The sequence below is a fragment of the Phocoena sinus genome, chromosome 4, assembly GCF_008692025.1.
Source record: "Phocoena sinus isolate mPhoSin1 chromosome 4, mPhoSin1.pri, whole genome shotgun sequence".
Taxonomy (NCBI): Eukaryota; Metazoa; Chordata; class Mammalia; order Artiodactyla; family Phocoenidae; genus Phocoena; species Phocoena sinus.
The window spans coordinates 78,914,941-78,937,769 of record NC_045766.1 but is presented as its reverse complement, the minus strand read 5'-3'; the positions used below and the strand labels follow the sequence as shown (position 1 = coordinate 78,937,769).

Here is a 22,829-nt window from a genome sequence, read left to right as displayed (position 1 = left end):
TGGAAATAAGGTATGTGTGTTGTATATTTTGATAGATACCACCAAACTGCCCCCACAAAAAGACTGTTCTAATTCACACTCCCATCAACAGTATATGATAGTGCCTCTACCAACAAAATTTAATTTTGTTAAATTAAATCAAATAATACTTTTCTATCACCTTATATTATAAAAGGGATCTTATGTTTTCTAGATCCTTAAGAAAATATGCAACTCCTTGCTCCTTCTCCTCTGTCCAAGGTGAGGCCAACCTGCTTCAGATCAATTCCACCTGAGGGAACTGAAGGAGGGGGGAAATCCTCTGTTTAATAGTTACTAGTTTGTGACCCCTCCTCCCCAGCTTCTCCTGGCTCTGAGGGGAAGGAGCTGGAGGGGGCAGGAGATGTAAAGGAATCAGTGGGACTTGTCTGTGGGCAAGCTGGGCAAGTCCTAACTTCTTCCCTTTGTGTGGATGTAGCCCAAACGAAGAAAGCCACCTGGACAGGGAGCACACACTAGGGCCTTTTGTTTCTCGTTCCAAATAAGACATCCATGTGTTATACTCTTTACCCCAAATTAAGTAATATTACATACAGACCGTTTGAGATATCTCATTATTCATTTTTATTTGGATGAATTAAAAAAAATTTTTTTTATTGAGGTCTAGTTGATTTATAACATTATATTAGTTTCACGTGTACAACACAGCGATTTAAAATTTTATAGATTATACTCCATTTAAAGTTATCATAAAATATTGGCTATATGCCCTGTGCTCTACAATATATCCTTGTAGCTTATTTATTTTATATGTGGTAGTTTGTACTTCTTAATCTCCTACCCCTATCTTGCCCCTCCCAACTTCCCCTTTCCTCACTGGTAACCACTAGTTTGTTCTCTATATTTGAAGATCTGTTTCTGTTTTGTTAAATTCATTTGTTTGTTTGATTTTTTTAGATTCCACGTGTAGTGAAAACATACAGTATTTGTCTTTGTCTGACTTACTTCACGAAGCATAATACCTTCCAGGTTGATCCATGTTGTTGTAAATGGCAAAATTTAATTCTTTTTATGGCTAGGTAGTATTCCATTGTGTGTGTGTGTGTGTACACACACACACACACACACCATGTCTTTTTATCCATTCCTCTATTAATGGACACTTAAGTTGCTTCCATTTCTTGGCTATTGTAAATAATGCTGCAATGAACATTGGGGTACATGTATCTTTTCCAATTAGTATTTTCATTTCTTCAGATACATACCCAGGAGTGGGACTGCTGGATCATCTGGTAGTTCTATTTTTACTTTTTTGAGGAACCTCCATACTGTTCTCCAAAGTGGTTGCATCAATTTAAATTCCCACTGACATTGCATGAGGGTTCCCTTTTCTCCACACCCTCTCGAACATTTGTTATTTGTGGTCTTTTTGATGATAGCCCTTCTGACAGGTGTGAGGTGATATCTCACTGTGGGTTTGATTTGCATTTCTCTGATGATTAGCAATGTTGAGCATCTTTACATGTGCCTGTTGGCCAATCTGTATGTCTTCTTTTTAAAAAAAATGTTTATTCAAGGGACTTCCCTGGCAGTCCAGTGATTAAGACTCTGCACTCCCACTGCAGGGGGTGTGGGTTTGATCCCTGGTAGGTGAACTAAGATCTCGCATGCCACGGCCAAAAAAAAATGTTTATTAAAGTCGTCTGTCCATTTTAAATTGGGTTTGTTTTTCTGATATTGAGTTGTATGAGCTATTTATATATTTTGGATAATAATCCTTTATTGGTCTTACTATTTGCAAATATTTCTCCCATTCAGTAGGTTGTCTTTTCATTTTGTCAATCATTTCCTTTGCTGTGCAAAAGCTTTTAAGTTTAATTAGGTCCCATTTATTTATTTTTGCTTTTCTGTCCTTTGCCTTAGGAGACAGAGCCAAAAAATATTGCTACAATTTATGTCAGTGTGTTCTGCCTGTGTTTTCTTCTAGGAGTTTTATGCTTTCTGCTCTTACATTTAGGTGTTTAATTCATTTTTCATTTAATTCATATATGGCCTTTATTATGTTGATGTATGTTCCCTCTACACCCACTTTGTGGAGGAGACGTTTTATCATAAATGGATGTTGAACTTTGTCAAAAGCTTTTTCTGCATCTATTGTGATGATCATATGGCTTTTATTCTTCAGTTTATTTTTTAAATTTAATTTTTATGTTAGAATATAGTTGATTTACAATGTTGTGTTAGTTTCAGGTGTACACCAAGGTGATTTAGTTATACATATACATATACCCATTCTTTTTCAGATTCTTTCCCCATATAGGTTATTACAGAATATTGAGTAGATTTCCCCGTGCCATACAGTAGGTCCTTGTTGGTTAGCTATTTTATATATAGTAGTGTGTTAATCCCAAACTCCTAATTTATCCCCCCCCACCATCTTTTCCCTTTGGTAACCATAACTTTGTTTTTGAAGTTTGAGCCTGTTTTTGTTTTGTGAAGAAGTTCATTTGTATCATTTTTTTTATATTCCACATATAGGGGATATCATATGATATTTGTCTTTTGTCTGACTTCAGTTAGTATGATAATCTTCAGTTAGTATGACAATGCCATGTTTCTGAATATGGCATTAATTTTTAATGGCTGAGTAGTATTCCATTGTATATATGTACCACATGTTCTTTATCCATTCCTCTGTTGATGGACATTTAGGTTGCTTCAGTGTCTTCACTGTTGTAAATAGTGTTGCAATGAACTAGGGGTGCATGTATCTTCTTGAATTGTGGTTGTCTCCAGATATATGCCCAGGAGTGGGATTGCTGGGTCATATGGTAGTGCTATTTTTAGTTTTTTAAGGAACCTCCATACTGTTCTCCATAGTGGTTGTACTAATTTAAATTCCCACCAACAGTGTAGGAGGGTTCCCTTTTCTCCACACCGTCTCCAGCATTTATTGTTCATAGACTTTTTGATGACAGACATTCTGGCCATTCTGGTGTGAGGAGGTACCTCATTGTAGATTTTTTTTACATCTTTATTGGAGTATAATTGCTTTACAATGGTGTGTTACTTTCTGCTTTGTAACAAAGTGAATCAGTTATATATATATTCTCATATCTCTTCCCTCTTGTGCCTCCCTCCCTCCCACCCTCCCTATCCCACCCCTCTAGGTTGTCACAAAGCACCGAGCTGATCTACCTGTGCTATGTGGTTGCTTCCCACTAGCTATCTATTTTACGTTTGGTAGTGTATATATGTCCATGCCACTCTCTCACTTTGTCACAGCTAACTCTTCCCCCTCCCCATATCCTCAGGTCCATTCTCTAGTAGGTCTGTGTCTTTATTCCTGTCTTACCCCTAGGTTCTTCATGACATTTTTTCCCTTAAATTCCATATATATGTGTTAGCATACGGTATTTGTCTTTCTCTTTCTGACTTACTTCACTCTGTATGACAGACTCTAGGTCCATCCACCTCATTACAAATAGCTCAGTTTCATTTCTTTATATGGCTGAGTAATATTCCATTGTATATATGTGCCACATCTTCTTTATCCATTCATCCGATGATGGACACTTAGGTTGTTTCCATCTCCGGGCTATTGTAAATAGAGCTGCAATGAACATTTTGGTACATGACTCTTTTTGAATTTTCATTTTCTCAGGGTATATGCCCAGTAGTGGGATTGCTGGGTCATATGGTAGTTCTATTTGTAGTTCTTTAAGGAACCTCCATACTGTTCTCCATAGTGCCTGTACCAACTCACATTCCCACCAGCAGTGCAAGAGTGTTCCCTTTTCTCCACACCCTCTCCAGCATTTATTGTTTCTAGATTTTTGATGATGGCCATTCTGACTGGTGTGAGATGATATCTCATTGTAGTTTTGATTTGCATTTCTCTAATGATTAGTGATGTTGAGCATTCTTTCATGTGTTTGTTGGCAGTCTGTATACCTTCGTTGGAGAAATGTCTATTTAGGTTTTCTGCCCATTTTTGCATTGGGTTGTTTGTTTTTTTGTTATTGAGCTGCATGAGCTGCTTATAAATTTTGGAGATGAATCCTTTGTCAGTTACTTCATTTGCAAATATTTTCTGCCATTCTGAGGGTTGTCTTTTGGTCTTATTTATGGTTTCCTTTGCTGTGCAAAACCTTTGAAGTTTCATTAGGCCCCAGTTGTTTGTTTTTATTTCCATTTCTCTAGGAGGTGGGTCAAAAAAGATCTTGCTGTGATTTATGTCATAGAGTGTTCTGCCTGTTTTCCTCTAAGAGTTTGATAGTTTCTGGCCTTACATTTAGGTCTTTAATCCATTTTGAGCTTATTTTTGTGTATGGTGTTAGGGAGTGTTCTAATCTCATACTTTTATATGTAGCTGTCCAGTTTTCCCAGCACCAGTTATTGAAGAGGCTGTCCTTCATCCACCGTACATTCCTGCCTCCTTTATCAAAGATAAGGTGACCATATATGTGTGGGTTTATCTCTGGGCTTTCTATCCTGTTCCATTGATCTATATTTCTGTTTTTGTGCTGGTACCATACTGTCTTGATTACTGTAGCTTTGTAGTATAGTCTGCAGTCAGGGAGCCAGATTCCTCCAGCTCCATTTTTCATTCTCAAGATTGTTTTGGCTATTCGGGGTCTTTTCTGTTTCCATACAAATTGTGAAAATTTTTGTTCTAGTTTTGTGAAAAATGCCAGTGGTAGTTTGATAGGGATTGCATTGAATCTCTAGATTGCTTTGGGTAGTAGAGTCATTTTCACAATGTTGATTCTTCCAATCCAAGAACATGGTATATCTCTCCATCTATTTGTATCATCTTTAATTTCTTTCATCAGTGTCTTACAATTTTCTGCATACAGGTCTTTTGTCTCCTTAGGTAGGTTTATTCCTAGATATTTTATTCTTTTTGTTGCAGTGGTAAATGGGAGTGTTTTCTTAATTTCACTTTCAGATTTTTCATCACTAGTGTATAGGAGTGCCAGAGATTTCTGTGCATTAATTTTGTATCCTGCTACTTTAACAAATTCATTGATTAGCTCTAATAGTTTTCTGGTAGCATTTTTAGGATTTTCTATGTATAGTATCATGTCATCTGCAAACAGTGACAGCTTTACTTTTTCTTTTCCAATTTGGATTCCTTTTATTTCCTTCTCTTCTCTGATTGCTGTGGCTAACAGTTCCAAAACTATGTTGAATAAGAGTGGTGAGAGTGGGTAGCCTTGTCTTGTTCCTGATCTTAGTGGAAATGCTTTCAGGTTTTCAACATTGAAGAGGATTTTGGCTGTGGTTTGTCATATATGGCCTTTATTATGTTGAGGAAAGTTCCCTCTATGCCTACTTTCTGCAGGGTTTTCATCATAAATGGGTGATGAATTTTGTCGAAACCTTTCTCTGCATCTATTGAGATGATCATATGGTTTTTCTCCTTCAATTTGCTAATATGGTATATCACGTTTATTGATTTGCGTATATTGAAGAATCCTTGCATTCCTGGAATAAACCCCACTTGATCATGGTGTATGATCCCTTTAATGTGCTGTTGGATTCTCTTTGCTAGTATTTTGTTGAGGATTTTTGCATCTATGTTCATCAGTGATATTGGCCTGTAGTTTTCTTGCTTTGTGACATCCTTGTCTGGTTTTGGTATCAGGGTGATGGTGGCCTTATAGAATGAGTTTGGGAGTGTTCCTCCCAAACTATATTTTGGAAGAGTTTGAGGAGGATAGGTGTTAGCTCTTCTCAAAATGTTTGATAGAATTTGCCTGTGAAGCTATCTGGCCCTGGGCTTTTGTTTGTTGGAAGGTTTTTAATCAGAGTTTCAATTTCAGTGCTTGTGATTGGTCTGTTCATAGTTTCTATTTCTTCCTGATTCAGTCTTGGCAGGTTGTGCGTTTCTAAGAATTTGTCCATTTCTTTCAGGTTGTCCATTTAATTGGCATAGAGTTGCTTGTAGTAATCTCTCATGATCTTTTGTCTTTCTGCAGTGTCAGTTGTTACTTTTCTTTTTTCATTTCTAATTCTATTGATTTGAGTCTTCTCCCTTTTTTTCTTGATGAGTCTGGCTAATGGGTTATCTATTTTGTTTATCTTCTCAAAGAACCAGCTTTTAGTTTTATTGATCTTTGCCATTGTTTGCTTCATTTCTTTTTCATTTATTTCTGATCTGATCTTTATGATTTCTTTCCTTCTGCTAACTTTGGGGTGTTTTTGTTCTTCTTTCTCTAATTGCTTTAGGTGCAAGATTAGGTTGTTTATTCGAGATTTTTCCTGTTTCTTAAGGTAGGATTGTATTGTTATAAACTTCCCTCTTAGAACTGCTTTTGCTGCAACCCGTAGGTTTTTAGTTGTCGTGTCTCCATTGTCATTTGTTTCTAGGTATTTTTTGATTTCCTCTTTGATTCCTTCAGTGATCACTTCGTTATTAAGTAGTGTATTGTTTAGCCTCCATGTGTTTGTATTTTTTACAGATCTTTTCCTGTAATTGATATCTAGTCTCATAACGTTGTGGTCAGAAAAGATACTTGATACAATTTCAATTTTCTTAAATTTACCAAGGCTTGATTTGTGACCCAAGATATGATCTATGCTGGAGAATGTTCCATGAGCACTTGAGAAAAATGTGTATTCTGTTATTTTTGGATGGAGTGTCCTATAAATATCAATTAAGTCCATCTTGTTTAATGTATCATTTAAAGCTTGTGTTTCCTTATTTATTTTCATCTGGGATGATCTGTCCATTGGTGAAAGTGGGGTGATAAAATCCCCTACTGTGATTGTGTTACTGTCAATTTCCCCATTTATGGCTGTTAGTATTTGCCTTATGTATTGAGGTGCTCCTATGTTGGGTGCATAAATATTTCCAATTGTTGTATCTTCTTCTTGGATTAATCCCTTGATCATTATGTAGTGTCCTTCTTTGTCTCGTAATATTCTTTATTTTAAAGTCTATTTTGTCTGATATGAGAATTGCTACTCCATCTTTCTTTTGGTTTCTATTTCCATGGAATATCTTTTTCCTTCTCCTCACTTTCAGTCTGTGTCCCTAGGTCTGAAGTGGGTCTCTTGTAGACAGCATATATATGGGTGTTGTTTTTGTAACCATTCAGCCAGTCTGTGTCTTTTGGTGGGAGCATTTAAGCCATTTACATTTAAGGTAATTATCGATATGTATGTTCCTATTCCCATTTTCTTAATTGTTTTCAGTTTGTTATTGTATGTGTTTTCCTTCTCTTGTGTTTCTTGCCTAGAGAAGTTCCTTTAGCATTTGTTGTAAAGCTGGTTTGGTAGTGCTGAAGTCTCTCAGCTTTTGCTTGTCTGTAAAGGTTTTAATTTTTCCATCAAATCTGAATGAGAATCTTGCTGGGTAGAGTAATCTTGGTTGTAGGTTTTTCTCCTTCATCACTTTAAATATGTCCTGCCAGTCCCTCTGGCTTGCAGAGTTTCTGCTGAAAGATCAGCTGTTACCCTTATGGGGATTCCCTTGTGTGTTATTTGTTGTTTTTCCCTTGCTGCTTTTAATACATTTTCTTTGTATTTAATTTTGACAGTTTGATTAATATGTGTCTTGGCACGTTTCTCCATGGTTTTATCCTGTAAGGGACTCTCTGTGCTTCCTGGACTTGACTATTTCCTTTCCCATATTAGGGAAGTTTTCAACTATACCTCTTCAAATATTTTCTCAGTCCTTTTCTTTTTCTCTTCTTCTTCTGGGACCCCTATAATTTGAATGTTGGTGTGTTTAATGTTGTCCCAGAGGTCTCTGAGACTGTCCTCAGCTCTTTTCATTCTTTTTCTTTATTCCACTCTGCAGTATTTATTTCCACTATTTTATCTTCCAGGTCACTTATCCATTCTTCTGCCTCAGTTATTCTGCTATTGATCCCTTCTAGAGTATTTTTAATTTCATTTATTGTGTTGTTCATCATTGCTTGTTTCATCTTAGTTCTTCTAAGTCCTTGTTAAGTGTTTCTTGCATTTTGTCTGTTCTATTTCCAAGATTTTGGATCATGTTTACTATCATTATTCTGAATTCTTTTTCACATAGACTGCCTATTTCCTCTTCATTTATTAGGTCTGGTGGGTTTTTATCTTGCTCCTTCATCTGCTGTGTGTTTTTCTGTCTTCTCATTTTGCTTATCTTACTGTGTTTGGGGTCTCCTTTTTGCAGGCTGCAGGTTCGTAGTTCCCGTTGTTTTTGGTGTCTGTCCCCAGTGGCTAAGGTTGGTTCAGTGCGTTGTGTAGGCTTCCTGGTGGAGGGGACTAGTGCCTGTGTTCTGGTGGATGAGGCTGAATCTTGTCTTTCTGGTGGGCAGGTCCATGTCTGGTGGTGTGTTTTGGGGTGTCTGTGGCCTTATTATGATTTTAGGCAGGCTTTCTGCTAATGGGTGGGGTTGTGTTCCTGTCTTGCTAGCTGTTTGGCATAGGATGTCCAGCACTGTAGCTTGCTGGTCGTTGAGTGAAGCTAGGTGTTGGTGTTGAGATGGAGATCTCTGGAAGATTTTTGCCGTTTGATATTACATGGAGCTGGGAGGTGTCTTGTTGACCAGTGTCCTGAAGTTGGCTCTCCCACCTCAGAGGCACAGCACTGACTCCTGGCTGCAGCATCAAGAGCCTTTAATCCACACGGCTCAGAGTAAGAGGGAGAAAACGTGGAAAGAAGGAAAGAAAGAGGATAAAATAAAATGAAGTAAGGTAAAATAAAATAAAGTTATTAAAATAAAAATTAAAAATAATTATTAAGAAAAAAATTTTTTTTAAAAAGTAAAACAAAAACATGGACGGACAGAACCCTAGAAGAAATGGTGAAAGCAAAGCTAGAGACAAAGTCTCACACAGACGCGTACACATACACACTCACAAAAAGAGGAAAAGGGGAAAAAATAATAAATCTTGCTCTCAAAGTCCACCTCCTCAGTTTGGGATGATTCGTTGTCTATTCAGGTATTCCACAGATGCAGGGTACATCAAGTTGATTGTGGAGATTTAATCCACTGCTCCTGAGGCTGCTGGGAAAGATTTTCCTTTCTCTTGTTTGTTCTCACAGCTCCCGGATTTCAGATTTGTATTTGGCCCCGCCTCTGCGTTTAGGTCGCCGGAGGGCGTCTGTTCTTAGCTCAGACAGGATGGGGTTAAAGGAGCCACTGATTCGGGGGCTCTGGCTCACTCAGGCCCGGGGGAGGGAGGGGTACGGAGGTGGGGCGAGCCTGCGGCGGCAGAGGCCAGCATGACGTTGCACCAGCCTGAGGCGCGCCGTGCGTTCTCCCGGGGAAGTTGTCCCTGGATCCCGGGACCCTGGCAGTGGCAGCCTGCACAAGCTCCTGGGAGTGGTGGTGTGGATAGTGACCTGTGCTTGCACACAGGCTTCCTGGTGGCGGCAGCAGCAGCCTTCGCGTCTCATGCCTGTCTCGGGTCCAAGCTGATTGCCATGGCTCGTGCCCGTTTCTGGAGCTCCTTTAAGCAGCGCTCTTAATCCCCGCTCCTTGCGCACCAGGAAACAAAGAAGGAAGAAAAAGTCTCTTGCCTCTTCGGCAGGTCCAGACTTTTCCCCGGCCTCCTTCCCGGCTAGCTGTGGTGCACTAACCCCTTCAGGCTGTGTTCACACAGCCAACCCCAGTCCTCTCCCTGGGATCTAAGCTCCGAAGCTGGGATCTAAGCTCCGAAGCTGGACCCTCAGCTCCCAGCCCCCATCCGCCCCAGCGGGTGAGAAGAGAAGCCTCTCGGGCTGGTGAATGCGGTTGGCACTGATCCTCTGTGCGGGAATCTCTCCGCTTTGCCCTCCACACCCCTGTTGCTGCGCTCTCCTCCATGGCTCCAAAGTATCCCCCCTCCGCCACCTGCAGTCTCCGCTCCCAAAGGGGCTTCCTAGTGTGTGGAAACCTTTCCTCCTTCACAGCTCCCTCCCACTGGTTCAGGTCCCTTCCCTATTCTTTTGTCTCTGTTTTTTCTTTTTTCTTTTGCCCTACCCAGGTACGTGGGGAGCTTCTTGCCTTTGGGAGGTCTGAGGTCTTCTGCCAGCGTTCGGTAGGTGTTCTGTAGGAGGTGTTCCACGTGTAGATGTATTTCTGATATATCTGTGGGGAAGAAGGTGATCTCCACATCTTACTCTTCCGCCATCTTCCCCGAGCTCTCATTGTTGGTTTGATTTGCATTTCTCTAATAATTAGCGATGTTGAGCATATTTTCATCTACCTTTTGGCCATCCATATGTCTTCTTTGGAGAAATGTCTATTTAGATCTTCTGCCCATTTTTTGATTGGGTTGTTTTTTTTAATATTGAACTGCATGAGCTGTTTGTATATTTTGGAGATTAATCCCTTGTCAGTTGCTTTGTTTGCAAATACTTTCTCCCAGTCTGTGGGTTTTTTTTTTTTTTTTTATGGTTTCCTTTGCTCAAAAAGCAAAAGCTTTTGAGTTTAATTATGTCCCATTTTTTAATGTTTGTTTTTATTTTCATTAATCTAGGATGTGGATCCAAAAAGATATTGCTGTGATTTATGTCAAAGAGTGTTCTGCTTGTTTTTCTCTAGGAGTTTTATAGTATTCGCTCTTACATTCTGGGTCTTTAATCCATTTTGAGTTTATTCTTGTGTATGGTGTTAGAGAATGTTCTAATTTCATTCTTTTACGTGTAGTTGTCCAGTTTTCACAACACCACTTATTGAACAGACTGTCTTTTCTCCATTGTATATCCTTGCCTCCTGTGTCATTGATTAATTGACCATGAGTGCCTGGGTTTATCTCTGGGCTTTCTATCCTGTTCCATTGATCTATATTTCTGTTTTTGTGCCAGTACCATATTGTCTTGATTACTGTAGCTTTGTAGTATAGTCTGAAGTTGGGAAGCCTGATTCCTCCAGCTTTGTTTTTTGTTCTCAGGATTGCTTTGGCTATTCAGGGTCTGTGTTTCCACACAAATTGTAAAATTTTTTGTTCTAATTCTGTGAAAAATGCCGTTGGTAATTTGATAATTGCATTGAATCTGTAGATGGCTTTCGATAGTACAGTCATTTTCACAGTATTGATTCTTCCAATCCAAGAACATGGTATATCTCTCCATCTGTTTGTGTCATCTTTTTGATTTTTTTCATCAGTGTTTGATAGTTTTCTGTGTACAGGTCTTTTGCCTCCTTTGGTAGGTTTATTCCTAGGTATTTTATTCTTTTTTGTAGCAATGGTAAATGCGATTATTTCCTTAATTTCTCTTTCTGATCATTCGTTGTTAGTGTATAGGAATGCAAGAGATTTCTGTGTATTAATTTTGTATCCTGTAACTTTACCAAATTCCTTGATTAGCTCTAACAGTTTTCTGGTGGCATCTTTAGGATTTTTTAGGTATATTATCATGTCATCTGCAAACAGTGACAGTTTTACTTTTTCAATATGTATTGCTTTTATTTTTTTTCTCTGATGGCCATGGCTAGGACTTCCAAAACTATGTTGAATAATAGTGGTGAGAGTGGACATCCTTGTTCCTGATTTTAGAGGAAATGCTTTCAGTTTTTCACCATTGAGAATGTTTGCTCTGGGTCTGTCATATATGGCCTTTATTATGTTGAAACAGGTTCCCTCTATGCCCATTTTCTGGAGAGTTTTTATCATAAATGGTGTTGAATTTTGTCAAAAGCTTTTTCTACATCTATTGTGATGATCATACGGTTTTTATTCTTTAATTTGTTAATATGGTATATCACACTGATTGATTTTCATAATATTGAAGAATCCTTGTTTCCCTGTGATAAATACCACTTGATCATTGTGTATGATCCTTTTAATGTGTTATTGGATTCTGTTTCCTAGTATTTTGTTGAGAATTTTTGCATCTTTGTTCATCAGTGACAGTGGTCTGTAATTTTTGTGTGTGTGTGACATCTTTGTCTGGTTTTGGTATCAGGGTGATGGTGGCCTTGTAGAATAATCTTGGGAGTGTTTCTCCCTCTGCAATTTTTGGAAGAGTTTGAGAAGGATAGGTGTTATCTCTTCTCTAAATATTTGATAGAATTCACCTGTGAAGCCATTTGGTCCTGGACTTTTGTTTCTTAATTTTCAATTTCATTACTTGTGATTGGTCTGTTTATATTTTCTATTTCTTCCTGGTTCAGTCTTGGAAGGTTATCCCTTTCCAAGAATCTGTCCATTTCTTCCAGGTTGTCCATTTTATTGGCATATAGTTGCTTCCCTTTTTCGTTTCTGATGTTATTTACTTGGGCCCTTTCTCTTTTTTTCTTGATGAGTTGAATGAAGGATTTATCAATTTTATCTTTTCAAAGAAACAGCTCTTAGTTTCATTAATCTTTTCTACTTTTTTAGAAATAGGCTCTATTTTATTTATTACTGCATGGATATTTATAATTTCTTTCCTTCTACTAACTTTTGTTTGTTCTTCTTTTTCTAGTTGCTTTAGGTTTAAGGTTAGATTCTTTATTTGAGACTTTTCTTTCCTGAAGTAGTCTTGTATCACACTATAAACTGTCCTCTTAGAGCTGCTTTTGCTGCATCCCAGAGATTTCAGATCACTGCATTTTTTATTTCATTTGTCTCCATGTATTTTTTAAAAATTTATTCTTTGATTTCTTCAGTGATCCCTTCAGTGATCCATTGGTTGTTTAGTGGCATATTGTTTGGCCTCCACATGTTTTTTTGCTGCTTTTTCTTGTACTTGGTTTCTAGTCTCATAGAGCTGTGATCGGAAAAGATGCTTGATAAGATTTCAATTTTCTTAATTTACTGAGACTTGTTTTGTGGCCTAGCATGTAATTTATCCTGGAGAATGTTCCATGTGCACTTGCAAAGAATGTGTATTCTGTTGCTTTTGGAATGCGTGTTCTATATAAACATCTATTAAGTCCATCTGGTCTAGTGTGTCCTTTAGGCCATTGTTTCCTTATTAATTTTCTGTGTGGATGATCTGTCCATTGATGTAAGTGGGGTATTAAAGTCCCTAGTACAGTAAGTCTCCTACATACAAACGAGTTCCCTTCCGAGAGCACATTCATAAGTCCAATTTGTTCCTTAAGTCCAACAAAGTTAGCCTAGTTACCCAACTAACACAATCAGCTATATAGTACTATATTGTAATAGGTTTATAATGCTTTTCACACAAATAATACATAAAAAACACAAAAAATATAGAAAACATTTTTAATCTTACAGTACAGTACTTCAAAAAGTACAGTAGAAGGGCTTCCCAGATAGCGCAGTGGTTGAGAGTCTGCCTGCTGATGCAGGGGACGTGGGTTCGTGCCCCGGTCCAGGAGGATCCCATGTGCTGTGGAGTTGCTGGGCCCGTGAGCCATGGCCACTGAGCCTGTGCATCCGGACTCTGTGCTCCGCAACGGGAGAGGCCACAACAGTGAGAGGCCCACATACCGCAAAAAAAAAAAAAAAAAGAAAAAAACAGTACAACAATTGGCACACAGGGGCATTTTCGCATCTTTGAAAGTTTGCAACTTGACGGTTCACATGTAGGGGACTGTATTGGAAACCTGGATGGAGTCAAAAGAGAGAGCAAAGATTAAAATGTCTCTGGGTTTTCTATAAACATGTAAATTTCTAGATGAAAACTATTCTTACAGAAAATCTGTTTGTATTTCGTTGCAGATAAATTTCTGAATTTCATTCCTCAGTAGGGATTGCCTGTTTTCATTGCCTGTGACAGAGGGACCCATATTATAGGTCTTGTTGTTAAATAAATTAGTAAATTCTTTAACACACACACACACAAAGTTCCTAGTATTATGTGCTACTGTTGATTTTCTCCCTTTATGTCTGTTAATATATGTTTAAGTGTTCCTATGTTGGGTGCATATATATTTACAACTGTTACATTTTCTTCTTGGATTAATCCCTTGGTTATTATGTAATGTCTCCTTCTTTGGCTCTCCTAACAGTCTTTGTTTTAATGTCTATTTTATCTAAGTATTGCACCCCTGCTTCTTGTTGATTTCTTTTTGCATGTAATACCTTTTTCCATCCTCTCACTCTCAGTCTGTGTCTTTAGATCTCAACTGAGTCTCTTGTAGGCAGTATATATATGGCTTTTATTTTTGTATACATTCAGTCACTATGTCTTTTGATTAGAGAATTTATTCCATTTACATTTAAAGTAATTATGGACAGGTAGGTATTTCCATTTTTTAATTGCTTTGGGGTTGTTTTCTGTAACTCTTTTTTGTTCCTTTCTTCTTTCCTTCTCTTCCCTTGTGATTTGATGATTGTTTTCAGTGTTGTTTGGTTTCCTGTCTCTTTTTTTGTGTGTATCTATTATAGATTTTTGGTTTATGGTTACCATTAGGTTTATACATAGATGTAGATCGGTCTATCTGTATCTATATATGATTATTTTAAGTGCTTATCTCTTAATTTCAAACACATTTTAACAACTCTGCATTTTTACTCCCCTCCCTTTTTGCAATTACTGTTTTTGTCATCGTATTTTATATCTAGTTTTATGTATCCCTTAACGGCTTATTGTGGATATAGGTGATTTTACTACTTTTGTCTTTTAACCTTCCTACTAGCTTTGTATGTGGTTGATTTACTACCTTATACTTACCTTTACCAATGAGCTTTTTCTTTTCATAATTTTCATGTTTCTAGTTGTGGCCTTTTCTTTTTCACTTAGAGAAGTCCCTTTAACATTTCTTGTAAAGCTGATTTGGTGGTACTGAACTCTTTTAGCTTTCGCCTGTCTGTAAAACTTTTGATCTCTTCATCAAATCTGAATGAAAGACTTGCCAAGTAGAGTATTCTTGGTGGGTTTTCCCTTTCATCACTTCAGCTATATCTTGCCACTCTTTTCTGGCCTGCAGAGTTTCTGCTGAAAAGTCATCTGATAGCCTTATGGGAGTTCCCTAGTACATAACTTGTTGCTTTTCCCTTGCTACTTTTAATAATATCCCTTTATCTTTGATTTTTGCCATTTTAACTACAGAGTGTTTTGGTGTGGTCCTCTTTGGGTTGATCATGTTTGGGACTCTCCGTGCTTCCTAGACTTGCATGTTTGTTTCATTTCACAGGTTAGGGAAGTTTGCAGCTGTTTTGGCTTCAAATATGTTCTCCGTCCCTTTCTCTGTCTTCTCCTTCTGGGACCCCTGTAATGTAAATGTTAGTATGTGTGATGTTTTCCCAGAGGTCTCTTAAAAAAACTGTCCTCATTTCTATCCTTTTTTTCTATTCAGCTTGAATGATTTCCACTAATCTGTCTTACAGCTTGCTGATCCATTCCTCTGTATTACTTAATCTACTGTTGATTCCTTCTAGTGTATTTTTCATTTCAGTTATTATATTTTCATCTGTTTGGTTCTTTATATTTTCTAACTCTTTGTTAAAACCTTCTAACCTCTCACTCTGTTCATGCGTTCTCTAGAGTTCCTTTTTTTGTTGCTGTTCTGCCTTATTTTTTTTTATTGAAGAATAGTTGATTTACAGTGTTGTGTTAATTTCTGCTGTACAGCAAAGTGATTCAGTTATACATATATATACATTCTCTTTTTATATTCTTTTCCATTATGGTTTATCACAGGATATTGAATATAGTTCTCTATGCTTTACAGTAGGACCTTGTTGTTTATCCATTCCATGTCTGGTGAGTGGGTCCAGATTCTGCGGAGGCTGGCTGGGGGGCCCAAAGTGTCTCAGAGCTGGTATTGGCCTGCTGGTGGGTGGGGCTGGGGCCCAGCAGGTCTGGGGTTGGTGCCAGCCTACTGATAGGTTGAGCCAGGTCCCAAGGTCTCTTGCTGTAGGCCCTGGGGGTCCCAGTTCTAGTGCTTGTGTGCTCTGGTGGACAGGACCATGTCCATGAGTGGCTGTGGGCTCAGGGTGTTTTAAGGCAACCTGCCCACTGGTGGGTGGGGCTGTGTCCCTGCCCAGCTAGTCGCTTGGCCTGAGGCATTCCAGTACCAGTGCCTACAGGCCGGTGGGTGTGGGTGGTACTGGGTCCTGAGGCTGATGAGCTAGAGCACCATTTACAAAATGGTGCTCACCAGCACCCGTTTCCATGCAGCAGAAAAAGTTCCCCAAAATGGTTACCATGAGTGTCTGTGTCCTCAGGGTGAGGTCCAGTTGCCTCCTACCACCCCAGGAAACTCGCCAAGATCAGTGGGTGGGTCTGACCCAGGGTCCTTTCAAATTACTGCTTCTGCCCTGGGTGCCACAATGTGTAAGATTTTCTGTGTACCTTTTAAGAGTGGAGTCTTGGGCTTCCCTGGTGGCGCAGTGGTTGAGAGTCTGCCTGCTGATGCAGGGGACACGGGTTCGTGCCCTGGTCCAGGAAGATCCCACATGCCACGGAGCAGCTGGGCCCATGAGCCATGGCCGCCGAGCTTGAGTGTCCAAAGCCTGTGCTCTACAACGGGAGAGGCCACAACAGTGAGAGGCCTGCGTACCGCAAAAAAAGAAAAAAAAAAAAAAAAAGAGTGAAGTCTCTATATACCACAGCCCATAGGGTTTCCTGAAAGAAAGCCCCACTAGCCTTCAAAGCCAAATATTGTGGGTACTCAACTTTCCAGTGCAGGACCCCTGGGCTGTGGAGCCCAATGTGGGGTTCAGACCCCTCACTCCTTGGGGAGAACCTCTTCAATTCTAGTTATTTTCCTGTTTGTAGGTTGCCTACCAGGGGTACGGCTCTTGACTATACCACAACTCCACTCATCCTACCCATCTTATTGTGGTTCTTTCTTTATATTTTTAGTTGTAGAGAGGTCTTTTCTGGTAGGTTTTGGTCTTTCTCATCAATAGTTTCTCTGTAAATAGTAATTTTGGTGTGAGAGGAGGTGAGCTCAGAGTCTTCCTAATCCACCAACTCTCATTCTTTTAAAAGTTCATGGAGGGGAATGACCTTGAAGATCTTTATTCAGATGAAAATAATAGTAACTACCGAGGTTTAAATGCATACTAAGTTCCAGACAATGTACTAAGCATTTTTAGAAATACCTTATTTAAATTTCTTACAGCATCTATAGATGTGTTCTCATATTTCAGTTAAGGAAATTGGTGCTTAGAGACATTATACAGTATGCAGATTGTACCATGGTCTGTGTGGCTCCAAAGTCCCCATTCTTTCAACCATACTGCTCTGAAGTGTTGTAAGTTGCTATGTGATTTACCCTATATAAACTAGCTGACACCTCAATAGCACAGAATCCACAGTACTGCTTATTATGCTTTACTAGCTGTATGACTTTAGGCAAATTACCTAATCTCTCTGTGTCTCAGTTGCTGCATCTGAAAATGGGGATATTAATACTACTCTCTTTTAGGGTTGTGGGTGGCTTAAATGAATAAGTATATGCCAACTGCTTAAAACAGTGCCTGGCACAAAGTAAGGACAAATGCTAACTGCTGTCATCATCATCATCACAGTTACCTCTTTCCAAGGCCAACAGGATGCTTAATGTACTAAGTCTTGGTAATAAATATTCTTAGAATGTGGAACTAGGACCAGCCTTTAAATCCATGAGCTCAGAAACTCATCATTCAACAAGTACCCTTCATATTAGGGACTAAGGCTCAAAGAGAAGTATGAAACAAGGTCTTTACCTTTATGTCATTTACAATCTAGGTAAACAAAATGTAACTCACATGAAGTACTTCAGTGCTGAACAGGTCTGTACAAACTCAAGGGTGGTCACGGTAAATGTGGGCTGACTCAGTCAAAGGAGACTTCCTGGAGGAGCTGGGACTTGCGCTGGGCTTTGCAGAAGGGCAGGATTTAGAATGCAGGCATTCCAGGTGAGGGAAGCTGCTAAGCAGTAGAATGGAGGCAAACCTGGTGGGGAAGAGCATGACTGGACTGAGCAGAGAGTGGAAAAGGGGGAGCAGCAATGATAAGATTTGGGTTGAGTTACCTTTGGAATGTATCCTTCCAAAACAGACAGCAGGTAATTTTTCTTTAATCCAGTCAGCCTTAAGTAAGAGAATATGTGGTTTGCAAAGTTATCATTTCTGTCACTACTCTCTTGAGAATCTTTGGGAATGATATGCTCCGACTTCCAGAGTAGTAAGTCTTCTGTCCCTTTGGCACAGTGAGGCATGCACAGCAGAAGCACATCCTCGCGGCCCATCAGGTCATCCACAGGCACACGGAAGACATGCTCCAGAAGCACTGTGCTGTGCAACAGCAAGCAGCAGACACTGAGCTGCTTGAGGGAGAAACTGAAAATGAGCAGAACCGCTAAGGTGAGTTTGATTTTCCATCTGGAAGTAGAGAGGAGGACAAGCAGCCTCGTTCAGCTCTGCGCTGTACTCTAACCATCGTAATGTGGAAAGTGAAGCATGCCCACTTAAACTGGTGCATTTCGTGCATCTATTTGACAGGCCTGAAGCAGTTACTGTTTGCTAAGGTTTCCACTACAGAGTCAAGGAAAAAGTGTCCTCGTGCTTCCTGTCTGTCTGATTGAGGCAGCCCCGATTGAATGGGGGAATACAGGGGAAAAAATTAGTGCATTTCATCTGGGTTATGGAATCTGCTATTGAAAGTGTTAGAGAACAGAGTTGATATGACAGAAGCTGGACTCTTGTGACCAGAAAACAGGACTCAAAATTACCTTTATAGGTTCTTTTAGCATATGACTGTATGCCATCACAGATAAAGCTACAAGATGTGTCAGTGTTACTAAAAAAAAAAAAAAAAAAAAAGCTTGTTCTTAGGGGGTACATTGTCTAACTCCACATTGCACTGTTCTAGCTATAAACACGGCATGAGGCACAGCCTGCCCAATTCTAGCCCTGATGCCCTCTGCGGTATCAACCAGGGGCCTGGTCTTAGGTGCAACTGAACATTCATACTCACAAGACTAACATAGGCCATATTGGGTATGATCTGAGTATCAATCTACTCAGAAAGACAGATATAATACAGGACCCACAGCTTCCAGCAGGGCAGCATCAGGTGTTTCTCTTCCTGTGGGAGCTCTCACTGAATCCACACAGAAGACCACATAGCTGTTTCCTTTAGCCCCCAGGTTACAAAGCTCAGGTGCAAGGAAAAGAGACCAGGTGCATTGGGTGGGTGCAGGAGCTGCCCTGGTTTACATGCTCCTGGACCAGTATCTCTTGTAATAATTCCATCAGCACAGTTTCCAGGCCCCCCCCCCCCACCCAATGGATTTGCCCAGTTACAAAAGTCAGCACACTCAGGAAACCTGAAAGTTACAGTTTCCTCTTAGGTATTAATAACTTATAATTCCTCCAAGTCAGATGCTACTTCCAATCAGGGGTCGTTTTTACCTTAAGTAGTGTTGCTTAGTAACACAGTTGACACGTACCACCTTATCACATTACTAGAAAACAGAGCTAGAGGGTCAGTTCAAAGTAAAATTCTCATGAGAAGGGGAAACGGAGTGAACCTTTTGCCTCTACCTTGTCCCTTAACCCCCCCATGGTAGAGGCACATCATCTGCTATTTTGGCCTTGAGGGTGTGCTCTCAGGTTAGAGAAGGCACTAAGGCTTTAGGGGGAAATTTGTACCTGGCATTGAGAATGTTTGGGTGTTGGTAGCTCTACCTCTAACTATATAATCTTATACAAATAATTTCGCTTCACTTGAGGTTTACCCATGAACATGTGACCAAGAGACCTTCTGCAGGGAAATCTATTGGGACCTTAAGTCTCAGAGAGGCACATGGAAGGAAGATGAGGGGGCTGTTAAGAAAGAGAGTAGAGGGAAAACTGATAATTCTTAAATAACAAACTATGGCTATAAATTCAAGGATCAAAGCCTTTTGCCTATCTATCTTATTGTTAAAAATCAGCCTTAGAAATCCAATTCCTCTGTCAGGTCCCTTGGGTCTCTCCCTATCTGGTTGATGTTGGAGAGTGAGGGAAGGAAGCTGAGAGCATGCACTGGGAAGAGCTCAGGTGCAAGGCATTGCTAGCCAATTCTCCAAGCAGATGAAGAATTGAGTGCCTTGGTCCTGAAACTGATCTGGACAGCATATCATCACAGCATTCTCTGGACATATAAACAAACAGACCCAGCTTTCTGGTGGAAGACAGGAGATGATGAGGGCTAACTTAAGCCAATAATAAAAATTATAACAATGAGCCTAGACACACAGCTGAGACAAGATGTCAGAGTAGAAGGACATGAGCTCACCTCTTCTTGTGGAAACACTGAAGTCACAACTAACTGCTGAACAACAATTGACAAAAAAACGCTGAAACTTACCAAAAAAGATACGCTACATCCAAAGACAAAGAAAAAGCCACAACGAGATGGTAGGAGGAGCATGATAAAATCAAATCCCATACATGCCAGGTGGGTGACCCACAACCTGGAAAACAATTTTACCACAGAAGTTCACCCACAGGAATGAAGGCTCTGAGCCCCATGTCAGGCTCCCCAGCCTGGGGGTCTGGCAATGGGAGGAGGAGCCCCCAGAGAATCTGGCTTTGAAGGCCATCAGGGTTTGATCACAGGAATTCCACGGGACTGGGGGAAACTCCACTCTTGGAGGATGCACACAGTGTCTCGTGTGCACCATGAACCAGGGAGAAAAGCAGTAACCTCATAAGAGACTAGGTAGTCTTACCTGCTAGTATTGGAGGGTCTCCTGTGGAGGCATGCACCTGTGGCTCACTGCAAGGACAAGAACACTGGTGGCAATAGTTCTGGTGAGTACTCATTGGCGTGAGCCCTCCTGGAGGCCACCGTTTTCTCACCAAGACCTGGCCCCACCCAACAGCCTGTAGGCTCCACTGCTGGGACACCTCAGGCCAAACAACCAACAGGGTGGGAACACAGCCCCACCCATCAACAGACAGGCTGCTTAAAGTCTTCCTGAGCACCCAGCTGCCTGATAAACATACCCCTTGACATGGCCCTGCCCATCAGAGGGACAAGAGCCAGCTCCACCCACCACTGGGCAGAAACCAGTCCCTCCCACCAGGAAGCCTACACAAGCCTCTTAGCCTCATCCACCAGGGGGCAGGCAGCAGAAGCAAGAAGAACTACAACCCTGCAGCCTGTGGAACAGAAACTGCGATTACAGAAAGTTAGACAAAATGAGACAGTAGAGGAATGTGTCCCAGATGAAGGAACAAGATAAAACTCCAGAAGAACAACTAAGTGAAGGTGAGCTAGGCAGTCTACCTGAAAAACAATTCAGAGTAATGATAGTAAAGATGATCCAAGATCTCAGAAAAAGAATGGAGGCACAGATTGAGAAGATACAAGAAATGTTTAATAAAGAGCTAGAAGCTTTAAATAACGAATAGGGATGAACAATACAATAACTGAAATGAAAGATATATGAGAAGGAATCAATAACAGAATAACTGAGGCAGAAGAACAGATAAGTGAGCTGGAAGACAGAATGGTGGAAATCACTGCTGTGGAACAGAATAAAGAAAAAAGAATGAGAAGAAATGAGGACAGTATAAGAGACCTCTGGGACGACATTTAACATACCAACACTTGCTTTATAAGGGTCCCAGAAGAAGAGAGAGAAAGGACCTGAGAAAATATTTGAAGAGATAATAGCTGAAAACTTCCCTAACATGGGGAAGGAAACAGTCACCCAAGTTTAGGAAGTGCAGAGTCCCAGGCAGAATAAACCCAAGAAGGGATACACCAAGACACACAGTGATGAAACTGACCAAAATTAAAGACAAAAAACCTTAAAAGCAACAAACAACATACAAGGCAATTCTCACAAGGTTATCAGCTGATTTCTCAGCAGAAACTCTGCAGGCCAGAGGGGAGTCACATGATATATTTAAAGTGATAAAAAGGAAGAGCCAATAACCAAGAACAAGCTACCCAGCAAGGCTCTCAGATTCGATGGAGAAATCAAAAGCTCTACAGACAAGCAAAAGCTAATAAGAGAATTCAGTACCACTAGACCAGCTCTGCAACAAATGCTGAATGAAATTTTCTAGGCAGAAAAGAAAAGACCACCATTAGAAACAAGAAAATTATGAATGGAAAAACAGGTAAAGGCAAACATATGGTAAAGGTACGAAATCATCTACACACAAATAGGATTATCAAAACCAGCAATCATGAGAAAAGGAGAGCACAAATGCAGGCTATTGGAAATGCATTTGAAATTAAAAGACCAGCAACTCAAAACAATTTTGTTTATATATAGACAGCTATATCAAAACCTCACGGGAATGGCAAACCAAAAATCTACGATAAACACACAAAAAAAAGAAATCCAAACACAACAGTAAAGTCAGTCATCAAATCACAAGAGAAGGGAACAAAAAAGGGAATAAAATAGACCTACAAAAACAAATCCAAAACAAGAAACAAAATGGCAATAACACACATCAATATTTACCTTAAAAATAAATGGAGTATATGCCACAACCAAAAGACACAGACTGGCTGAATGGATACAAAAACAAGACCCATATATATGCTGTCTACAAAAGACCCATTTCAGATTTAGGGACACATACAGACTGAAAATGAGGGAATGGAAAAAGGGATTCCATGTAAATGGAAATCAAAAGAAAGCTGGAGTAGCAATATTCATATCAAACAAAACAGACTTTAAAGTAAAGACTATTTACAAGAGACAAAGGACACTACATAATGATCAAGGGATTAATCCAAGAAGAAGACACAACAATTAAAAATATGTATGGACCCAACACAGGAGCACCTCAATATATAAGGCAAATAGTAACAGCCATTAAAGGAGAAATCCCCCACATAATAATTGTGGTGGACTTTAACACCCCACTTTCTTCAATGCACAGATCATCCAGAAAGAAAAACAATAAGGAAGCACAGGCCTTATATGACACGTTAGACCAGGTGGACTTAATTGATATTTACAGAGCATGCCATTCAAAAGCAGCAGAATACACATTCTTCCCAAGTACACATTCTTCTCCAGGAT

The 22,829-nt window shown here is 39.8% G+C and overlaps 1 protein-coding gene and 1 non-coding gene across 2 annotated transcripts in view; both read left to right on the top strand.

The window, feature by feature from the left end:
• CFAP91 (cilia and flagella associated protein 91) overlaps nucleotides 1-22,829 on the top strand; it is a 150,633-nt gene that overhangs the window by 111,937 nt on the left and 15,867 nt on the right. Inside the window, exon 17 of the mRNA XM_032631444.1 lies at nucleotides 18,001-18,153. Within this exon, the coding sequence (XP_032487335.1) occupies nucleotides 18,001-18,152 (152 nt within the window). The 3' untranslated portion in view covers nucleotide 18,153. The remainder of the gene's footprint in view (nucleotides 1-18,000; nucleotides 18,154-22,829) is intronic.
• LOC116753712 lies at nucleotides 18,275-18,405 on the top strand. The gene has a single exon (XR_004349814.1). It is a non-coding gene; the product is annotated as a small nucleolar RNA SNORA31 (small nucleolar RNA).